The sequence below is a fragment of the Solanum verrucosum genome, unplaced genomic scaffold, assembly GCF_900185275.1.
Source record: "Solanum verrucosum unplaced genomic scaffold, falcon-dt-bn FXZP01000102.1, whole genome shotgun sequence".
Lineage (NCBI taxonomy): Eukaryota > Viridiplantae > Streptophyta > Magnoliopsida > Solanales > Solanaceae > Solanum > Solanum verrucosum.
In genome coordinates this window covers 3,467,255-3,491,126 of record NW_026019930.1, presented here as the reverse complement: position 1 = coordinate 3,491,126, position 23,872 = coordinate 3,467,255, and the positions used below count along the sequence as shown (strand labels likewise).

Here is a 23,872-nt window from a genome sequence, read left to right as displayed (position 1 = left end):
TGTGTTCTGTGTCCTTTCCATAATAATAATAATAACAATAATAATAATAATAATAATATAGCTATATACACCACTTTTTATTTGTCTTTATTTTGTTATTATTATTTTTAAAACTTTTTTTGTTGTTAAGTTTATAATCGGTTGGAATTTGATGTTTTCAAATACATTGAATTGTTTTTTTGAATGATGGTACAAGGATCCATATTCTTGGATTGAATCCAACACTTTCCACTTGCTATCTGATCAATTTTTACATAAAAGAAAATAAATATTTACTATCAGTAATCTAGTGTAGTTAAAGTTAGTGTTCAAATATTTCCTTAATTTTATATTAAGTGAAATTTTAAGGTTTTTTTATTGTTCAAAATAGCTAAACTGTTCAAAGTTCAAGATGACTATTAAAATATTTTTTATATTAGTTCTTTCCTTTTAAAGTTTGATATTTTTTAGGAGATAAATTACACTAAATATAATGTACTATTTATAATTTCATAAAGAATAATAGTAGAGAATATGATCTAAAAACTTACATTAGGTCTTTGAATGAATTTTTCTATTAATAAATATGCATTTCCTCATTTAGTTAAGAGAGGAATAGAGGGAGTATTCATTAGGCTGATAATTAATATTTCTTATGTTTCAATTAATATGTTACTTTTATTCGTTAGATGCAAATTATGTAATCTTTGATCACTATTTTAAAATATATTTGGTTATTATATTTAAAACAAGAAAACAATTGTAATTTATAGTATATTTTATATAATTTTTTAATATTTTAATTTAAAAAATATATATAATTTAATTTTATTAATTAAATTTACGCTTTAAAAATAAAATATATCACCTAAATTAAAACAGAAAGTGAGTTTGCAAAGAAACTGTTATTTGGCTCTATATACATTAATAAAATGTAGAATTATTTTATCTCATGTTTGATTGGAGGTATTAGGTATTCATTGGATTAGTTAACCCACGATTTTTGTCACAGTAATTGATATGTTATCCCATATATATGGTGGAATAACTTATCTCAAAAATAGTTATCCTGAAATAACTTATTTCCAACCAAACGACCCCTAAAGGAACAGGAAAATTGAGTCCCGTTTTTGCTAGGCAGAAATTAATCCCCATTATCTTTTTATATTTTTTTCCAGTCTACATGACCTGTGTCATTTTAAGACGTTCCAAAATAGTATTTGATAAAATTGTCCTTTTATGCACTTCTACACGTTAAATTAATTCAAGAAACTGAATTATTTGAAATTCAAAATTGCCATACTTCATTATTTCATCTATCACTAGCTAAGATAATATACATCACCGCAAATTAGCACATAAATTTCCCCATTTGAAACATTATCAAATATAAAAAGAATTGATTAATGATCGATAGCGGAGTGCATTGGTCAGTTTGATTCAATTTTATGTATTATTAATTTAGTTTATTAATATTTAGTTTTTTAAATACACTAATCAATAAAATATATTTTTTATCAATTTTTTATTTATCAGTGTTTGATTTTTAACCATTTGATTTTTGATTTAACCAATAAAATAATATTCATAAAATAATAATATATGATTTCTCCAACAATTTGGCAAGACGAGACAATAAAAGGAATAAGGTACTTACTTTAGATTTTGTCATTTTGTATAATGTGAACTTGTGAACTCAGAGTTATTGTGAAGTGTGAATCGAAGTCTAAGGGCCCGTTTGGCCATGCGATATGGTATCATGATATGGAATCATGAGATGAAATTGAAGTTTTGTTTGGACATGCGATATGAAATTTTTGTGTTTATTTTCTCATAAACATAAAAATCTCATAAATTGTAAAACTATGAAAATAGCCCCAATTGTTTATTCAATCTTATCAAATAAACAAAAATTTATAAAATCGCATAATAAATTATTACAAAGCTATTTGTTCTCTACTTAAGTAATTGTTTCATCTAACTTTAATTTAATAAAAAAAATTGAACATAAATTGTAGTGTACTAGTCTTTAATATAATCCTCCCACATAGTACGAACAATTTCCTCACGTTGAACTTGCATTTCTCGATCATGTGACCGAGAAGACGAATCAACATTGTTACTTTGAGCCATTTGTTGGTCAATATCATCCGCAACTATATTTTTATGCTCATAGCCATAAATATGTCATCAGTACTTTGGTATTCTCGCAAATAATTATGTAACACTGCACAAACTATGACATTTTTCATTTGTGTATCAATATCATAATGGTTCATGTCTTGTTTCAGTATTCTAAATCTATTTTTTCAAGCTCCAAAAGTCAGTTCAATCACATTGCGCACAGATGAATGCCTATAATTAAATAGTTCTTTGGGATTTTGAGGCTCTCTTTCACTTCCTCGGTAATCTTGCAAATGATAGCGTAGTCCTTTGTATGGAGCTAAAAATCCTTTTGTGTTTTGGAAACCAGCATCAACAATATAATATTTATCTACCAACAAACACTTTATAAAGAATTACTAAAAGCATATGTGACGTAAATGAGACAGCTTTGTGTAAATAAATAATATTTATTCTAAGGATGTAATTTAAAGTTACCATATGGAGGAAATGGAAATTGTGACATTGGTTTAACAAGTGCATTCTCAAGTACTTTACTATCATGTGCAGTACATTCCCAACCAGCAACAACAAAGGTAAATCGCATATCAAAATCACAAGCACATAAGACATATTGTGATTTTTTTTTTTTTGATAACAACTGTAAAATATTACCATAACCACCAAAGAACATATACAATTAAAAGAGCACCTATTTCTGAAACAGAGAATAGGCCTCTAACAAAACAAAATAACTAGTTACATAACAAATGTTGAATAAAGTGTCTACATTTATTTGCTCTCTTAGAACTACTAAGTAAGTGTAATCTTTCACTGATTTCCTTATTTATCTGTGTTACTGCCTCTTCCGTATGTACACATATGTCTCTAAATCTCTTCAAATTCCTAGCACGCCAAGTGTGGTATATGATTGCTCCGCAGATAGCTACCATGATCTCTTTTTTGAATTGCTTCCAACGATTCCCTTTTATGTTTTCTAAGACATGTACAATACCAATATTTTGCACTGGTACTTCTGTCCATTGGTGCATAGCTTGCCACACAGCTGATGTCTATTCAAAGAGATGAACATTAGTCTCTATTACTTTTTCCTCACATAAACAACATGCAGTATCCTCCACCTGAATTTGCAGTCTCAACTTTCTTTCATGTGTGAGTAATCTTTTTTGAACTGCTAACCATGTCATGAATCTATGCTTTGATATAGTCATTGACGTCCAGACTAGTTCAACAATATTTCATCTAGGCTTAGGATCCATAAGTGCTTGATAGCTCTTGGTAATATAATACTTACCAGTTTGAGTCAGCATATATCTTCTGTGATTGTACCAGCCATGCATGTGCTCTTTGAATGCATTAATTTTCCTCCAATACCATTTACAGTCAATAGGAGTTTTATGAGTCCATATTGAAATGTCATTCTTCATATATATGTCGTGAACCCATTTAACCCACAATGACTCTTTGTTAACTATAATTTGCCACAATAATTGGCCCACATATGCCTTATTCCAATTGCTACAACTTTTAATATTCAAACCATTTTGTCTTTTTGGAATACACATTTTATCCCATGAAACCAATGCTACCTTCTTCTTATTAGCACTGTTTCCCCATAGGAAATCTCTGCATATCTGATCTACTTTCTTGAGAATACTCTGGGGAAGGATGAATAATGCTCCCCAAAAACTATGAATTGAGAAAAATACTGCATTAATCACTTGCAATCTTCCTGCATATGAAAGTTGTTTAGAGTATGTTACTTTTATTCTGTGAGTAATCTTGTCTATCAGGGACCAACACTCGATCTTCTTCTTGTACAGAGAAGTAATCAAAGGCTCGATGAGCCGAGGTTGCATATCTGTTCATATATATATAATGAATACAAAGGGGAATAGGTAACCTAGTACAACACAAATTACAGATTATAGAGTCCTACAAGTACATGGACTATGAGTCCTAATATGCCCCCTCAATCTGGACGTGGTGACATCACGGACAGATTGTCACGCAAAAAGCAAAAACGGGATGAGGATAATCCCTTTGTAAACATATCAGCAAGTTGTAAGTGAGAAGGCACATATTGGACAACAAGATCCCCTTGAGCAACTTTATCACGAACATAATGATAGTCAATATCAATATGCTTAGACCGATCATGGAATACTGGGTTACGCGACATGTATGTTGAGCTGACGTTGTCACACAACACTCGAATTGGCTCACGAAGATAAAGACCAAGCTCACAGAGAACATGACGAATCCAAGAAGTTTCAGCAACAGTATAGGCAATAGCCCTATACTCAGCCTCGGTAGATGATCTTGAAACTGTGGGTTGTTTCTTCGCACGCCAAGAAATAAGATTGGAACCCAAGAAGACAGCAAAGCCAGTAGTAGAACGCCTACTATCAGGACATCCGGCCCAATCAGCATCAGAATAAGCAACTACCAATGAATTGGATGACGAAGCACGCAAGAAAAGTCCATGGTTAGTAGTACCCTGTAGGTACCTAAAAATACGCTTCACACAATGCAAATGAGTAGTACGAGGGGCATGCATAAATTGAGAAACGACATTCACAGCATAGGCAATATCAGGGCGAGTCAAAGTCAAGTATTGAAGTGCACCCACCATACTCCTATATTCACTAGGTTCTGAAAGTAACTCACCATCCATAAGAGAAATAGTAGTGCGAGAAGCTAAAGGTGTACCAACTGGCTTACAAGTATGCATGTGAAACTTAAGAAGCAAGTCAGAAATATATTTCTGTTGAGACAAATGAAGGCCGTTGGACGAGCGAACAGCTTGAACACCAAGAAAATAATGCAGATCTCCTAAGTCTTTCATGGCAAATTGACGAGAAAGAAGGCTAATGAACTGATCAAGCAGAGGTGAATAACTACCAGTGAGAATAATATCATCAACATAAAGTAATAGGACAAGGATACCTGAGGAAGAACGATGAACAAACATAGAAGTATCAGATTTACTGCAAGTGAAACCATGAGAAAAGAGAAATGTACTAAAACGATGAAACCATGCTCTTGGGGCCTGTTTTAAACCATAAATCGCTTTGGTCAATTTGCAAACATGATGAGGAAAGTCGGGATGAATGAAACCTGAAGGTTGTTTCATAAAGACTTCCTCCTTAAGAATACCATGTAAAAAGGCATTTTTGACATCTAACTGACGAATAGGCCAAGAGTTAGAAACAGCTAAAGATAGTACAATACGAATAGTAGTAGCCCGAACAACAGGACTAAAAGTCTCATGGTAATCAATACCAGGTTGTTGGTGAAAACCTTGTGCTATAAGACGAGCTTTGTAACGCTCAATTAACCCATCTGAATTATATTTAATACGATAGACCCACTTACTACCGACTAAATTCATGTGTGATTGAAAAGGAACAAGCACCCAAGTTTTATTATCCAACAGAGCATTAAATTCATCTGCCATAGCCTGTTGCCATTTAGGATTTTTTGCAGCCTGAGAGAAACAAGAAGGCTCATAATCATGAAGAGCAGCACTCAACGACAATATACTTTTAGGCTTAGAAACACCAGATTTGGAACGAGTTTGCATTTGATGAGTTGTAGTGGTAGATGCGGATGCGGAAGAACTGGTGATAGGCAACACAGTGGATAAAGATGTAGAAATATTATTAGAGCGTGATCCACTAGACGGATCTGTAGGTGGCTCCAGAGTTAATGAGGTAGAACAAGGAGCAGATGGAGGAGAACTAGAAGAAGGAAGGTTAGAGAGAGTTGCGGGTACATGTGGTTGCGGAGTAAATAAAGGCGATGTCACCACAAGAGAATCTGGAGAGATGGATGAAGAAGACTTTTGAAGGACAAGATAATGCAGTGTACGGAAATACTGACTCATGAAACACAACATGGCGATTAACATAGACACGACCGGATTTGGGATCTAGACAACGATATCCTTTAGAGTTAGATGCATAACCTAGAAAAATGCAATGGATCGAACGAGGTTTAAGCTTGTGAGATACCCGAGCAGAAAGGTTAGGAAAGCATTCACAACCAAAAACTCTAAGAAAATTATAGTCTGGTGATTTATGAAAAAGTTTTTCAAAGGGGGAATGTCCTTGTAAAATAGGTGTCGGCAGTCTATTAATGGTATAAACAGCATAATAGGCAGCATCAACCCAAAATTGTGATGGTAAATTAGCCTCTGCGAGAACAGTACGCACTACTTCAATAATGTGTCGATGTTTCCGTTCAGCAACCCCATTTTGTTGAGGAGTGTCGGGACACGACTTACGAAAGAAAATACCCGAGTTAGAAAAATGTGAGTGCATAGATGTGTTATCAAATTCGCCGCCTCCATCACTTTGAAAAGTCTTTATTTTAGTGTTAAATATGTTCTCTGCAAGTTTTTGAAAAGCACAAAAATGTAAAAACACTTCTGATTTATTTTTCATAGGGTACAACCATGTAAACCGAGAAAAATCATCAACAAAAACAACATAGTATTTAAATCCCAAGTTTGATAAAACAGGTGATTGCCAAACATCTGAGTGAATAATATCTAAAGGAGAAGAACTACAGTGATCCACCAACTTAAAGGGTAAGCGTTGCGATTTTCCGAGCCGACAAGGGACACAATCACTACGAACAGAATTGAGCAAGCTAATGTAATTATTTTTCATAAGACAATCTAAAATTTGAACTCCACTATGGCCTAATCTACGATGCCAAATATCTCCAGATTGACGAATAGCAACATATGCTTGAGAATGAGAAGACACTGATGAAGATGCTAGCGGATAAACATCACCCTCACTGGAAGCTTGCAGGAGAGTTTGACCCGTGGCTTTGTCCTTAACAGAAACGGAAGAAGAGTCAAAATCAATGGAACAGTTGTTATCCTTACACAACTTCTTTACAGAAATTAAATTATGACGAAGTTGAGGAACGTGAAACATGGAGTGCAAGTGTAATGGACGAGATATAGAGGGTAACTTAGAATATCCAATGTTTTTAATATCAAGTAAAGTACCATTACCAACCAATACACGATCAAGACCAGTATAAGGGGATTTTCGCAAAAAATTACCTTCAGATGGGGTCATATGAGCAGACGCAGCAGAGTCAAAGTACCAAGTAGCATCATTTGTTTCACCAACCGACATAGTAGCAAAAGACTTAGGAAGATCATTAGCAACAAAAGCGTGATTGAAACGATTAGTGCATTGTAATGCAGAATGACCAGGATACCCACAAATTTGACAAGAGGTAGAAGACGGGTGCGCTCCTAAGACTCCCGAGGATGGTGATGTTGAGCTAGCAGATTGTGAATTATAAGGAATAGGAGAAACACTACCCATACCTGACGAAGACTGCTCCTGAAAATTATTACGTGGAGAGTTGGATGAAGTAAAATGTTGTTGATTGCGACCACCAAATGAGCCTCGGCCTCTTCCTCCACGACCCCTGCCTCTATACGAGGAAGACCGGCCTTTGCCACGACCCCCTTGAGATGCAGAAGAGGAATTCAAGGATACATTCTGAGCAGCAAAGGCTTGATGAGAGACACCAGAATCTAATTCTTTGAAGCGTTGTAACCTTTGCTCATGAAGCAAAAGTTTGGTGCGAAGTTCTTCAAGAGATAGTTGGCCGGGAAAATGAGTAATGATACCGACTAGCGTGTCATACTCCCTTCCTAACCCAAGAAGGACATGATCAATAAGATCTTGAGAGGAAACAGGAGAGTTAATTGCTGCAAGGGAGTCTGCTATCGTCTTAGCCTCTCGGAGATATTGATCAATAGTCATAGACTCAGATTTGCGCATTGTAGTTAGTTGGCGCTTAAGTTCTATGGATTTGGCCTGACTAGCATCCATAAAGTGTCTATGTAAGGATAGCCAAATATCACGCGAGGTAGGTAACAAGTGAACATCAACAAGGACCTCACGAGACAATGTCGCAAATAACCAAGATCGTACACTTTGATCAACTCTGACCCATGAACGATAGAGTGGGCTAACTTGCTGATTGCCAGAGACATTACATAAAAATTGAGTGGGTTGAGGTGTAGAGCCATCCACAAAGCCAAGAAGTTCATGAGAGATCAACAAGGAGGTGAATTGAGTACGCCAAGTAAGATAATCTTCAACGGAGTTAAGTTTTATAGTCACCAAGTTAGTGATATTGGGAACTGCCAAAGCCGCGACAGAGTGGAAGTGAGATGGAATTGTTGGTTCTGTTGTTCCAGCGTAAGGCATACACGAAGGTAGGCTAATCTGGCCTATAGAAGAAGCTGGAAGAATACTTGGCCCAACAGTGTGAAGAGGAAGAGAATGAGAAAAAAAAGGCAGAGGAGGAATTGAAACGGATGAGGGAGATGATCCCGATGAAACAACAGATGTAGATTGGGTAGATGTAGTATCTGCTGTAGAAAAAGGAAGTGAGACATCTAAAGAGGAGGAAGCTAGCGACTGAGAAGCCATATTATCGGAGAAACTAATGGGACAGAAAAGAAAGTCGTGGACTATTGATTTGTTCTTAGATTTCCCTGAACGTCTGATACCATGTACAGAGAAGTAATCAAAGGCTCGATGAGCCGAGGTTGCATATCTGTTCATATATATATAATGAATACAAAGGGGAATAGGTAACCTAGTACAACACAAATTACAGATTATAGAGTCCTACAAGTACATGGACTATGAGTCCTAATACTTCTATTTCTTAGGTGACAAGGGGAGTCCTAGGTATTTAATTGGAAACACACCCTCTGAAAATCTAGTTTTGGCTAGGATTTGAGTTCTGACACTCTCATCTACCCCAGCTAGATACACATTAGATTTCTCCAAGTTGACCTCCAAATCAGTAGCAGCACTGAAGTGAGCTAATGCTTCCATCACTCTATTCACTGAGTCCACATTTCCTTTGCAAAAAATCATCAGATCATCAGCAAATATAAAGTGTGTAAGTTTCAGCTTTTTGCACATTGGGTGGTACTTGAAGTCTGGCAATTGACTCATTGTATGTAGTGTTCTAGACAAGTACTATATCACAAGTACAAACAACAAAGGATATATTGGATCTCCTTGCCTCAATCCTCTTCTACCTGCAAAAAACCCATGGCTTCCCCCGTTTACTTTGACTGAGAACATGGTGGTTGTTACTTCCAACATAATCCACTTCACAAACTGTCCAGAAAACCCAAAATGAATAAGTACTTCCTCCAGGAATTCCCAGCTAACCATATCATATGCTTTCTTCAAGTCTATCTTCATAAGACATCTAGGAGATGCATTCTTCCGGTTGTAATGTCTCAAGATATCATGGCAAATGACATTTTGTGATGTTCTTCCTTGCGATTACGATATGCTTGTTGCACCGCTTTAGGAACCTCCCTTTCTATATATGTTCCATCAATCGCACCAACACAATCCTATCAAATAAAAAATACATCAATATTAGTTTAGTGAACATAAAATAAATTGGAAGCATTATAGAATGCACTTCGTAAAAATAATGTTTGTAAGAGTAATAAAAATAGTGCTTCCAAGACAATGCAAAGTCATAAAATAAATATTATCTCTTTAAACAAAGTTGATAGGAAATATGTAACTAAATACTAATAACTTACCCATTAAATATAAATATGCCATAAAATAAATTTATTACTCAACAATTGGTTGGTGTGAGTTAAAGCGACTATATGTTGGTGAGACTAATAAATTTGATGTCTGTGAGAATAATAAATTTTAAAAAGTAATGATGTGATTATAAATTTTATTTACATATGAAATAAATGGTTAGTAGTTATAAATGTGGGGTTGTTTTAACAAAATATAAACTCTTGGATCAATTTTTGTATTAAAATATCTCAAATCATGATGTGGAATTCTCATATAATTTCATATCATGGTTTTTGGAGAATATGGAATCACATCTCATGATATGGAATCAGCGTAAAATCGTATGTCCAAACACTGATTCCATCTCACGATACCATATCGTGATATGGTATCGCATGGCCAAACGCCTACTATGACAAAAACAGTAACCAATAAAATACTAATATTAATATTGGGAAAATTGTATGAAATAGCAAACTATTAATTCAAAATAAATGTTTTAGCCATAGTTTATTTTATTTGTAAACTCGCAACAAACATCCCATTTTTTTGCCATCTGATTCGGTGTACAATTAGCCATTTTCGGTATACAATTAACCATTTTATACATTTCGGTATAAAATGTATAAAATGCGTTTGTGTTTGTATAAAGCGAGAGAAAAGTGTATATACAAATACAAATACATATATATTCGTCTTATACACTTATAATTATATAAATACAGATTTTATTATACAAATTACAATGTATAAATGAATTTATACAAAACTGAACAATTTGTATAAAATTGGATGTATCTAGCGAATTATACAAATCAAAAGCTCCATAGCAAACATAAAATTTGCTATGGAGCGCAATTATGCAAATTATAATTATAACATATAAATATGATTTTTATGTTTGCTATATGTGCAAGTTGCACATTAATATTTAATATTTATGTAGGGTTAAAATAGTAAATTACTATGATTTAATGAGTTATCAGTTTACTCAATATTAAAAAATAAAAAATGAATCGATAATCCCATAATTTTTTTTAAAAAAAAAAACCCATTAAAAATATGTTTACTAATACCCCAATATTAAAAAAAACCAAAACTGAACCAATAACCTGCTAATTTTTTTTATAAAATCATTAAAAATGTATTAACCCAATAACAGTAAATTAATAGCATTTTTTCGATTCCTAACGATCACAATTTATTCGGCTCCAATTAACGCTTTACCCTGGCCCTAATATGAAAATTTTCAATCCAAATTTAGATTTAGTTGGATATATATTAATATAAATACAAGCTACAACCTAAAAAGGTAAAAATAGTTGCAATTTCATGATCATATTTTATTTTTAAATAAACATATTTGCTTCTTTCCGTATACCTACTCACACAATTAATGACAAGAAAAAAAGATTAATGAGACGCGGTTAGCCATCTACCGTAGTTTAATGGTTCAGCCTTCCTAGTTTATTATTCCCTCGTTTTATATTAATTAATCATTTTTTATTATTATTAATATTTTTTTGATTCATAGTGATCAATTAATATGTGACAATTATCTTTAGTATAATGATCCACGGAGAGAGTCGACTTGATTTTAAATAGTACTCTCTTTCTAGCGGGTGCAATTACTCCATGGGATTTTCAAATCTAAATAACTGCAACTCCTTTCTTTATTGTTAAATGGCTTTCAGATTCTTATTTTTAAGGAACAAAAATTATGTTTGGCGTGAATTTGAAAATAGATTCTTAAAGTTTGAAACTAAAATGTGCATATTTAAAAATCATATGAAAAAGTATTACTCCCTTCGTTTCATTTTACGTGCCACTTTTCAGATTTCGAAATTCAAACAAGTCTATTTTTTACCGTAAGTTTTTCATAGATCTTTTAAACATTTTGAAATATCAATTATTGTGATTTATAGTAGTTTTTACGTAGTTTGCAAATATATAATTTTATTTTTAAAAAAATGAAGATTCCATGCACAAATTTCAATCAAATTTAATCTGTTTGATTTTAAAAAAATGAAAAGTGTCACATAAATTGAGACCGAAGGAAGTATAAGTTATGAGGAGTAGTACTTTTAGGTTTTCAGCTATGAATAATTCAAACTTTGAGTTATCTTCTGACATATGATTGACTATATTTAACCTTCCATAACAACAATAAGATATTTATTCAAATCTCCTTCAAGTTTTGGGAGGGTATAGGATAGAGTGTATGCGGATATTACTATTATCTAATGGAGGTAAATAAAATATTTCTGAAAGATCATTGGCTCAAGTGTATCAAACTCAACAATAATATATCCAGTGAAATCTCACTAAGTAGTGGGAGGTTAGAGTGCATGCAGATCTTACCATTACCTCGTGAAAGTAGTGAGGTTGTTCTCGAAAGACTCTCGGCTCAAGTGCATCAAACCCAAGTAAAAGAAGAAGAAAACAATGAAGAAAGTATAGTCATTACTCCCTTCGTCCAACAATAGTTGTCCACTATACTATTTTGGGATGTCCAATAATACTTGTCCACTTTATGAAATTAATGGATAATTTTACACTTAGTTCCTAATTTACCATTATTATTAATTATAGTTATTTCTCTATTACATTTTTCAAAACATTGTATTTATTATATTCAAAGGATAATATAGTAAAATTAACCTTCTATTTATAGTTTCTTAAGAACGTGCAAAGTTAATAGTGGACAAGTATTATTGGATAGATGGGATATTTTTTTTTAAAAAAAACAATGTAAAGTCAATAAGAAAAGAAACAATAACAATAGTAAAATAGTGTGATAACTAAAATCACAATAAACAACATATGAGAAAAACTACAAGTATACGACTTGTACTACGATTGGACTAGTTTTAACCTTCAATAAATTAAAAATGGGGTGAAAAACATTTACACCCTTAACTTTATTGTAAAATTAAACTCCTCCAATAAATATAAATGAAGCGAGGGAGTAATTATTTATGTCTAGCCTAGTCGCCACTCTCATCTACTTCACCTTGGTTCTTATTATTATGGGAGTGCGGAATACAGGAACATTAAAGAGGAGCATTTGATTTCCCAACATTTGAACATGAACTGCAGAGACCAATTAACCCTGAGGATTAATTTGGAGGCTATGGTGAATTCTTGGGAATCCAAATCTCATGACATTTAAGTTCAAATGTTCCCTCCGTTTAAGAAAAAATGACCTAGTTTGACTTACACAAAGAATATAAGAAAAAAAATAAGACATTTCAATCTTGTGAGCCTAAATTAAGGTTTGAAAAAATCCTTTTTGCCAGAAAATTTGGCCAGAATGTTATTTTACCTTTTAAAACATTTTTACCCTTTTAATTTTAATACCTTTTAACTAAAAAATGGAAAAAAAATCAGTTTATTTTAAAATAAAACAAGATATTATAGTTTTTTTATCTGGCCAAATTTTCTGGCCATTTAGCATTTATCCATGTCAAATGTATTAAAATATCATTTGATTTTGTGGCCTTAAAAACTAAAATTAAAGTGTTGTCAAAACAGAAAAGTAGATCATTCTTTTTGTAACGAAGGAAGTATGTCGTTTCTTGGAAAGCGGAATTACATTTCTCCAAGCGTCATAAATTTTGTTATCGATGGGAAGCAAGAAAGAAATAAATACGTTAGTCTAAGAATAACACTATATAAACCGCTAGGCTATAAGCAACACATTTACATATTCTTAGCTAGAACACACAAAATTAATTAGCAAAGAGTTGAAAATATTAGTGAAGATGAATAAGTTATCAGTGTTGTGCATGTTAGTGTTGGTGACATTAGCAATGGGTAATATAGAAGATGATGTAAAAGATTGTGCAGAACAACTTGGAGATTTGGCATCATGCATACCATATGTTAGTGGCACAGCAAAAATGCCAACACCTGAATGTTGTGAGGATACTCAGAAATTAAAAGCTGCTAAGCCTAAATGCCTTTGTGTTCTCATTAAAGAGAGCACTGATCCATCTTTAGGCCTACCTATTAACACTACTTTAGCTCTTCAAATGCCAGCTGCTTGCAAAATTGATGCCAAAGTATCTGATTGCCCATGTAAATAATTAACCTCCTTTCTATTGATCATACGAAAGCATGCTATCGCACAGTCTAGTCTGTTTGGTCAAACTTCTAAAATTAACTTATTTGTTTTTAATTGCAGCATTACTGAAGATCCCAGCAGATTCACCAGATGCAAAGATTTTTAAAATAACTGATTCAGCTTCTACCACAACCTCATCATCCCCTGCTTCTTCTAGTTCAGACACAAAGAGTACTACTTCAGATACCAAGAGTACTACTCCTACAAGCACCAGTGGAGTTGCAAAGCAGATCAGCACCAACGTTATACTGACTATGGCACTTACAGTAATTGCATTGATCTTTATTTAGAATAATTTGAGCAAGGCTAATTAATTATGGAAACTAGCTAGGGATCATCTCTATTTCTATTGTTAGTTTCGTTTCTTGTTTTAACTTGTTTCACTCTTAGGTCCAAATAAAATATCAATTTGCAATAATACTTGTTTGACTAATGCTTGATTTTTATCCAATGGAAGTTAATAAATTTTGTTATTGCTATTGTTTTATGACTCTTATGTTATGCTTTCTCTATTATATCTGTGTGCTATTTGAGTCGATGATCTTTCAGAAATAACTTCTCTATCTTCACGAGATAAGAGATAATGTACATATTAGGATTTATTTGAGTTTAAGAAAGAAAAACAACAAGGTAAAATGTTGGGCCTAGAGCCCAATACATAATGTGTGTAAGAGAGAAACCCTAGTTCAGTGGACTTATTTACATGTTTGCATTTCATTTAGGGGAAATTTGCTTTACAAGAAAATTGGCCTAAATATAAATATTATCGGAATTGGTGGAATTTGCATCTTCTTCTTCCTTCCACTTCCATGATCAATCATTGAAGTTTCAAAACTTTTTTATTGTTTCGACGGACTATAATGTCAAAAGACTCAAAATATTGAGAGGATTGTATGTATAAAATTTGAGACTGTTTAGAGGTGATTTTGAGTTGATCGAGATTGAATAGTCGGTGTATATCTCATGTATAATCAATGTATATTTCTATGTATAATTAAGCTATATTCATCTTTGAATGTATTATAATATATATTCAATGTATAAGTAAGTTATATTATATAGTCAGTGAATAATTTCTATGATTTTTGGCGATAATTTATGTAAAGAAAAACATGATTATATTTACTATAAACTAATTATTGTATTGTATATATTTGAAACCATCCCTTTTTTATACTATGAGAGATTTTTTTTATCGAAATAATCTACTATTTAAATTGTTTACCAAAAAATATATATTCTAAAAGAATCAAAACTAATATAAATATATTTCACAATAACGTCTTTGGCACTATTTTACTAATACGTTTCTGTGAAATACGTTTATACTAGTTCTATTTAATATTACTTTTTTCAAAATGTATCATCTTTCTTAATTCGTTTAAGAAATGGATCGGATCTGGAAGGACCGTAACCTTGCATGGATGTATCTGCATGCTAATATAGCAATCCTTAGCACAAGTTCATACATATTAATTTACAGATCGAAGAGCCACTAGAGTGTTATCAAATAATACTTAATCACCAAAGAATTTAGTGCAATGGATAAGATCGACAGCTTCTTCTTTAATCGCATGTCTCAATTTCAAGCCCCTACTATGAAAAAGGTACTTCATAAGGAACGCATCTCCCAAATGAAATGTAAATCTGAATTAGTCGGAGTCATACCGGACACCAGATGGAACCAACAAATAAACTTACTGCTTGTATTACTGCCGACACATTTGACTCCTTCAATTGGGGAGAGGGGTGGGTAGGGGTGGGTGAAGCTATATATGGATTTTGTGATATAAGCTTTCTATCTACCCACGTAATTCCATGGATTCAGTGAGTTTTCTGCGGGTACGTTTCTAGCTACCCACGTGATACACATTTTTCTAATTTCTTAAATTTCGTGTCAAAATATAATCAGACAAAACAAATTAAAATTGATGAAGTAATAGTTAGCTAGCATGTCTGCTCTGATATCATATTAAAGTGTGTGACCATCTCATCTAAAAATTAAAGTTATTGAAGAAAAAAAACTTTTATTAATTAATTATATTCTTAACATGAATACATACAACAATCCATAGTTTTTTATTATTTTATCCATAAAATTTGTGTGTTTTTTCAGTTGATTAACTCCCATCCCTGGGGGGTTGTTTCTTATTTTAAACAATATAGTCAGCATTAACAAATAAGGTATAATAGTTTGAAGAAAAATGAAGTCACTATTGAGTATTGACAAATCATTGACAAATCCATCCAAAGGTCGACACGCACGCACAGAGAGAAATTTATCAATTTAGATGTTGTGCATATAATATTAAATATATTTAGGCACCTGCATAAGGGTCATAACTACTAATACTAGAGTATGATATAATAATTTTCGTTTTTCGAGAGTTAAAAGAGCAATTTAAGTTTAATTAGAAATTTTTATAAAATTTATATATTTGTAAATTATGTAAAAAGTATAAGTCATAATAATTGACAACTCAAAATTTTTAAAAGAAATATAAAAAATTTATGGTCAAAAATAAATTTGTTTGAATTTTGAAATATGAAAAATGCGACATATTTAAATTGAGACGGAGGTAGGAGGTTATATCATATAAAGATGATACTTAATCTTTATAATTAATTAATTAGTAGGTACATAAGAGATATTAGTTGAAAGTAATACATATTTGTTTTCATACGATAATTAATCTGATTGAGCTGAAAAGGAGGTTTTAATTTGGTTTTAAAGAATTTAATTCTGTGTGCTTTTGATGAGCACGTGTGGTGGTATTTCACAAAAGACTCCTACGTTAGGATTGAAAAAAATGGCATCTCCAACAGTTCAAATTTTAATTTATGCACTAAAATATTTATACAATTAATGAATTAGTCACTTGACTTCTAAATTAATTACAAGTAACTTCTGCTGTTACAAGTTACAATTCACCCCTTATATATATATGATAAAATTACACGGTCCTTATAACTTTATAATAAAGTTTAAAGCAAAATCAATATTCAAAAGAATAAAAGAGGGTTGGGTAAATAAATAAAGCTTTGATAGGATTATATGAAGAACCAACATACATTGTGACAGGATTATTAGAGTCTCTCTATTCTTAATTTTCAATTTGATCGAACACCTAAGAAAAATGAATCCTAAAATTCGTAAATCAAAATTTAATCAAATTCTAATTGAACATCGAATCAAAAATCATAAAAATATAAGACTCAGAAATAAAGGAGGAAGATAGATGGGGAGTCTTATGGTTGGTGATCAATTTAGCCACTAGGCAAGTAATTAATCAATTGTCAAAATCAATAATATTAGGTTAAACATGTGTGGTGTCACCCCAATATATAAATGGTAGTAATTAATTCACTGTTAGTATTGTGTCTAGCTATTCACACATGGTTTAAACGTAACCCAATGTGACATTTTTCTTGCCTAAAAACTATAGGAAAAAGACGAAGTTTGGCATCTATCTCAAATTCTTAACTATCTGAATAGATTTACATAATCTATTCTCAGTTCGTTAACTAATGATTATATATTATAAGAAGTACGTAACTGCGCCTATTATTATATACTATATTGTTACGTTCATATATATATCCACTCATCAAAAATGTCATTAACGGAAATTAATTAACGATAATATCTCAATTACCGTTAAATATGTATTTTTAAGGATAATTAGCACTCTTTGTATGTGTCCCTAAAGTCTTTAGTGACACTAGATCTAATGGTACTAAACTAATACTGGTAAACAGAGGTGTATCCAGGATTTCCGCAAGATGGGTGCACAATTACAAAAAAATGTATCTTAAATATAAATTTGATCAGTTTGACTTTTAGGTTTTTAATATGAACCATTAAATTTTAAAAATCATAGCTCCAAAACATATAATGCTACTAGTTTTAAATTTTATTATACAATTTGATTTAATTATATAAAATTTTACAGTGCTAATTATTTTAGGAATTTTCAATGTAACACACTTGAAAATTTTGAAAGATTAAAGGAAAAAACAAAAGAATAATTAGTTGGAACGCCAAAAGTGTAACCAATAACCACTTAGAGAGGTGTTAGTAAAAGACAAGATAGATATACGATTTAAATTTCTATCATCACTTAGAGAGGTGCACCCAATCATCATCGTATGATACTTTGAACGTGGGTTCACACATTTATATTTAAATTTTTTATAAAAAATTATATATGATCTAGAGAGGGGAGCATGGGTTCACGTGAACCCATGGCACCCCCGCTAGATACGCCCCTGCTAATAAAGACTCTGACACTCTTTATTAATATGTCTATTTATTACCATTAAAAGTTATTTTGGTTGTAGTGATACTCCAAAGCACATATAACACGGGGTAATTAGAGGGCTTTTCATTCTTTCATCAGGTCATTCAAAAGATGATCATTTGTAAAAAAAATTAATAGCATCGATTACTAACCTAAAATAAATGGTAAATAACATGTTATATTAGGTTAAATTACATTAATATCCACGGGATTTTTTATTTATACAAGTCATTTAGTAGATTGTGTATAAGCAAAAATAATGCATGCATTAGCTCTGTGTATTAGGATCGTTTGGTAGAGTGCATAAAAATAATGTCAAATAGAGTATTTTAGTAATGCTTACCTTAGTCATGCATATATTATTTCTTATACATTGTTTGATTTGGTGTATTAAAATACTGATATAGTATGCATTGTATAAGAATATTTATTTACAAAAATATCCTCCACAATTATATGACTTTCCATTAATAATACCTAGTAATCCTTGGTATTACTAATGCATTCCTCAATACACAATAGAGTGTAGCATTAGTTAGACATAACTTGAAAAAGTGTTCCAAACAAGGGACTATATACTAATACATGAGCCAATACATAATTATTTTTGCTAATACACTCTACCAAATGATGATTAGAGTATAAAACTTATATTCGTACTTATTTAGTTACTCTTATTTATTGGGATTATTACTAAGGGGATGGGATAATTAATTAATAGAATTAATATTGAGGATGACAAAATTAGAAGGAGATTTATTTCTAATTGGACCAGACTAATTGAGGATCTAGACTGATTCATAGGGTGGGTAGAAATGGGTGAAGGTAGTTGGACATACTACTGATTATTAAAGAATATATCTCTTAATCATTTATTTATTTTCTCTAATTAAATTATTTATCGTTTTATATGTACATATATATACAATATGTTAAGAGTGCACAAAGTACGGTTTAAACTTTATTCTACAGTTTGAGAAGTACAGGTTTGTTCCAAATAAAGGCGAATCGTAAACAATAATTTAATTAATAAATATTCTTAAAACTATATATGTAGTTTAATCTACACACGTTTAATTACTAATATAAATTCAAGAGTGTAGTTTAGTGGTCAATAAAATGGTTGAGAATCCTGAGGTCTCATTTTCAAAACTCAGCGAAGACAAAAAACATTAGGTGATTCTTCCTATCTGTCCTAAGCTGGTGGATATAGAGTTGCCTGATATATATGTTGCTGGTGGGAGGTGATAGATATCACATGAAATTAGTCGAGGTCCACAAAATTAAGCTGACTTAGACACCACGATCATCAACTTAACAATATTGATTAATATGATTATTGAGTAAAATGCTGAAAATTGAATAAAAGGCTGTAAGACAGTGACTTATGATGGTAGGAAGAAGCTAAGTACATACAAATGTCAAAATTAAGCATAGTAAGTCATGTGATAGTGGTATTATAATAATAAGATAATGACATAAGAAACTCTAAAATGTTGATTGATGCATCTATCAATGTCAATATGGTAGCTGTAAAAATGAAGACAAAAAGAATAGCTACTTCTTTCTCAAGTTTTGATACAGAAAATACCGCACCTTTTTATAGGGCATGTTGGCTGGCCCTCCACACAAAAAAGATGATGATAGAACAATATAATATAATGGATGAGAAAAATCTGCCTCCAGGGTTTAGGTTCCATCCAAGTGATGAAGAACTTATAACATATTATTTGAGTAACAAAGTTTCTGATTTTAGCTTTACTACTAGAGCTATTGCTGATGTTGATCTCAACAAATCTGAGCCTTGGGACCTTCCTGGTAATTCTATATCTAATCTTTGAATTCAATGAAGATATTTTACTTATTTTCTTTCTTGATCTTGATCTTGATTTTCATCTTTCTTTTCTTTTAATTTGTCTTGATTCAATTGGTCTGTCCAACACACTTTTGATACGAAAGAAACCTCCCACCATAGAGAAGCGATTGAAAGTCCGAGTCCCTTCGATCTCCTCTCCATCTCCTTGTAGGTCGAGCTTCTGTTTCAGCCTTCTCACTTTGTTTGAGCTAAATTTACTCATTCTTACTTGAGTTTTTTGAGAGAGATGAACCCACTACCACATTTTTTTGAATTGAAAGCCCTAACTAGAAATGAAATTCTAGAACTTAAACAACTCAATTCAGAGCTCTTTGACTGATTCTAATTTTGTTTAATTTTCTAACCATTTTGAAAATCCAACACAAATATCATAATATTTTTGAAGATTTTGAACAATTAACAAGTAGTATATATCTTTTTATATAATTTCTCATTTTATATCAACATGTAATTGAATGTTGGAATTGAAAAACTTACTATTTCTTTTTTTTAGAAAGCACTCTTTTTAGGTCAAACAAAACAAGAAACGAAATGAAAAAAAAAATAAAATTAGAAAATGACATTTTTATTTCCCTCTTTTTGCAAAGCTTTGGGCATTCTTACCCACAATATTTACCTTTCATCATGTTTTGAGTTTTTTCGAATAGATTAAAAAAGGAAAGTAGGAAATAATTTGTAATATCTTACAGCCAAAGCCTCAATGGGAGAAAAAGAATGGTACTTCTTTAGCCAAAAAGATCGAAAGTACCCAACGGGTCTTCGCACAAACAGAGCTACAGAAGCTGGCTACTGGAAAACAACGGGCAAAGATAAAGAGATTTTTCGCGGTGGAGTCGAGCTTGTTGGGATGAAGAAAACACTTGTTTTCTACAAAGGAAGAGCTCCTAAGGGTGAAAAAACCAATTGGGTTATGCATGAATATAGGCTAGAATCCAACCTTGGATTTAAACCTCCTAAGGTAATTAGCAGTTCTATTCTATTAGTACTATACATTTTAGAAAAAAAAAAAGAATTTGTAAATGCATTATTAGCGTATTTTAACCGATTATATGGCAATTGGTTACTAGTTTATGCTCCCCAATTTATGTATTTTAATCGATTAAAACGTGCAATACATTCCTTTAGATTAAGAGTACTATAACATTCCAAAATTTTCAATATATTTTAGATACTCAATTAATATAAGACAAAATGAAAGGAAATGAGCACATTTTTTTAAGCGACAAGTTTTGTATTGTATCTTGTTTCTTTAATCTCAACTTGAAATATTATTTGTTTTTCAGATTGATGTTTGTTTTACAATTTAATTTACCATTTCTATGTCAACTTCAATTAGGGAATTTGAAATTTAAAAAATTAGTTTGAACAATATTTAATTTCAAGTGATATAATGTTTGTCACTCACAACTTTCAACCTTTTAACAATTAAATTGCATGTTCAAATACCTAAACCCTTTTTCAAATATTTTTTTCAACTTCAATTTCAATTTTCTTTTTATGCCATACCAATGTCGTCGTTTTAATTAATAGAATGATGGTAAGCTCATTTACAAATTCCTCATAACATTGTCATTAACAATTTTATTTTATTTTTGTTTTCAGGAGGAATGGGTAGTTTGTAGGTTGTTTCACAAAAACTCAAGTGTAAAAAAATCAAATGCAACATCATCATCCCAACAATCTGATCAAGTAGAATCTCCTTGTGACACTTACACATTAGCCAAAGAATTTGTAGAATATCACCAACCAAATTTCAACGTTCCCGCCCCTCCATCAATTGAAGGTGATATATTTTCTCTACAAAATTACACCAATCAGGGAAATATGAATATCGTGAACTTGGATGCTCTTCCATCAGTAAATTCTTTACTTTTTAGGGCATTACAATTCAGGGGTAACTATAATTATCAACAAAGGGATATTGATCCATCTACCACAATTATTAATACACTCGATTACCCATATAATATTCAATCACAAGATACTATGGGTAATTTTAATCATCTACTGGAGCCGCCTTCTTCCTCTTTGGCGTTCGATTCTCTTCAACCTCAGCCGGAACAATCATACAAATTGGACTCTAACGTTTGGGAGTAACTGGCTCTGAATTAGTTTCAGATTATAAAACTATATCTCAGAATCTTTTGTAATAGAAAAAAGTTACATTTCTAGTAATGATTGACTTGGGAAAAATTCTCAGTCTCTGTATCTTTTATTCAAGTTAGCTCGCAGTTACATTTGTATAAAACAAATGTTGTTCATCTTCTATTCCTAAGATACTTGGAACAAAATTTTGAAGAACTTGGTAAGAAACAACAAAGTTTAAAACTAGTAGAGAAAATAGAATCAGAAACAGATTAGGAATAATATAAAAATATTTTTCTCACTGAAAGAAAATCGAGCTCACTGAATGTACAGTGTCTTCTTAGGGAAATTATTCCCCTCAAGTACCCGAGGTTAATGAAATATATCCTCTCAGGATAGAACGATCTTACTCACTGATATATCGGTACCTAAAACCACGGTGTCAACGAACCACTCAACGACAGTAAAGTACACTTAGAATACTAGATTTAGTAGTAGTAGAAGAAGTCCAAGAAAATTCGTTTTAACTAAAATGAGAGGAAATCCCTCAATTTGTAGAAAACAAAGGATAGTGTGAAAAGGTTCTTATTGTGCCTTACCGGAAATGTCACAAACCTTTGGAAAAGTCACAATCTTTCGGAAAGGTCACAACCTTTCATAAAAGTCACAATTTTTCATAAAAGTCACAACTTTTCAAAAAAGTCAACAACTTTTTATAAAAGTAACAACTCTTAATAAAAATCGCAACTCTTCATTTTTCATTCAAACCTTTTAAAACCCAACAACAAATGTAATTAAGAAATTGATAAGTTGCAAAAAGATAATTACTTACTAAATAGATATTTCAAAATTGGATAAATAGTGAAAAGTTGTGATAAAAGTGGGCAAACTATTCTAAAATGATCATTATTAGGCTGTAGTTATATATAAATCTTATTTTCAAAACACGCTCAATTTATATTTGTGAAAATGATCTTGCTACGCATATTTCAATTAATTTGTTTCTTTTTAATTTGTTGCGGAACAAAACGTAACTAACACTATATTGTTCTAGGAAAAACTTATTTAGAAAATAAAAATCTTCCAATGCTTATTCATGGAGAGACAGTGATATTACTAGTTTTTTCTTAAAATATAACTAATTTGAGACATTAGAGTGAAAAATTAATGAAGATTTCTGAAAATACATTTGATAAAAAATAAAATATAAAACATGAATTTTAAACCATACGCTTTTAAAGTCGAGTCTCTCAACAACAATGTTATTGGTTCCAAATCTAAACTTAAATCACACATTTGAGATTTAAATAATATTTAGTTGTTATAAACACAAAAATTATCAATATCTAAACTTAATACACTTTATATAAAGAAGAAAAATCTTTTTATAATGAAATATATATTCATATAATATTTTATATAATATTAAAATATTTTATCATAATCTTTAAATCTATTATTAATGGTAATTTTGGAGATATTTCTATTTCTGTTAAGATTATTAATAATTATATCACCCAAAAAAAAGTAATAAATGGATAATTTTACTATGTTGTTGTAAAAGATAATTCTTGATGTTATCAGTTAAAAAAACTTTTATAAAAAGATAAAGTATAACATATAAATCGGTTAGAAAATTTATTTCTCATTTTTGTCGTGAAAATTAGAGCCTTGTTTCACACTTAACGTGATGCATTTTCCTAGCCTATGAATAAGCAATTCTTTACACAAAATAATTTACGTAACTGTTTTCCGCTAAGCTCTC

At 31.5% G+C, this 23,872-nt stretch overlaps 2 protein-coding genes across 2 annotated transcripts; both read left to right on the top strand.

Moving 5' to 3' along the window:
* Window positions 1-13,448: 13,448 nt before the first annotated feature.
* Window positions 13,449-14,251, top strand: LOC125830346 (non-specific lipid transfer protein GPI-anchored 14-like). Its single transcript, XM_049509538.1, has 2 exons — window positions 13,449-13,799; window positions 13,906-14,251. The coding sequence occupies exons 1-2, from the start codon at window positions 13,484-13,486 to the stop codon at window positions 14,133-14,135; spliced, it is 546 nt and encodes a 181-aa protein (XP_049365495.1). The 5' UTR covers window positions 13,449-13,483; the 3' UTR covers window positions 14,136-14,251.
* A 5,532-nt stretch (window positions 14,252-19,783) lies between these two features.
* LOC125831910 (NAC domain-containing protein 92-like) lies at window positions 19,784-22,119 on the top strand. Its single transcript, XM_049511036.1, has 3 exons — window positions 19,784-19,964; window positions 20,712-20,980; window positions 21,625-22,119. Exons 1-3 carry the CDS (start codon window positions 19,784-19,786, stop codon window positions 22,117-22,119), a joined length of 945 nt encoding a protein of 314 aa, XP_049366993.1.
* The last annotated feature ends 1,753 nt before the right edge of the window (window positions 22,120-23,872 follow it).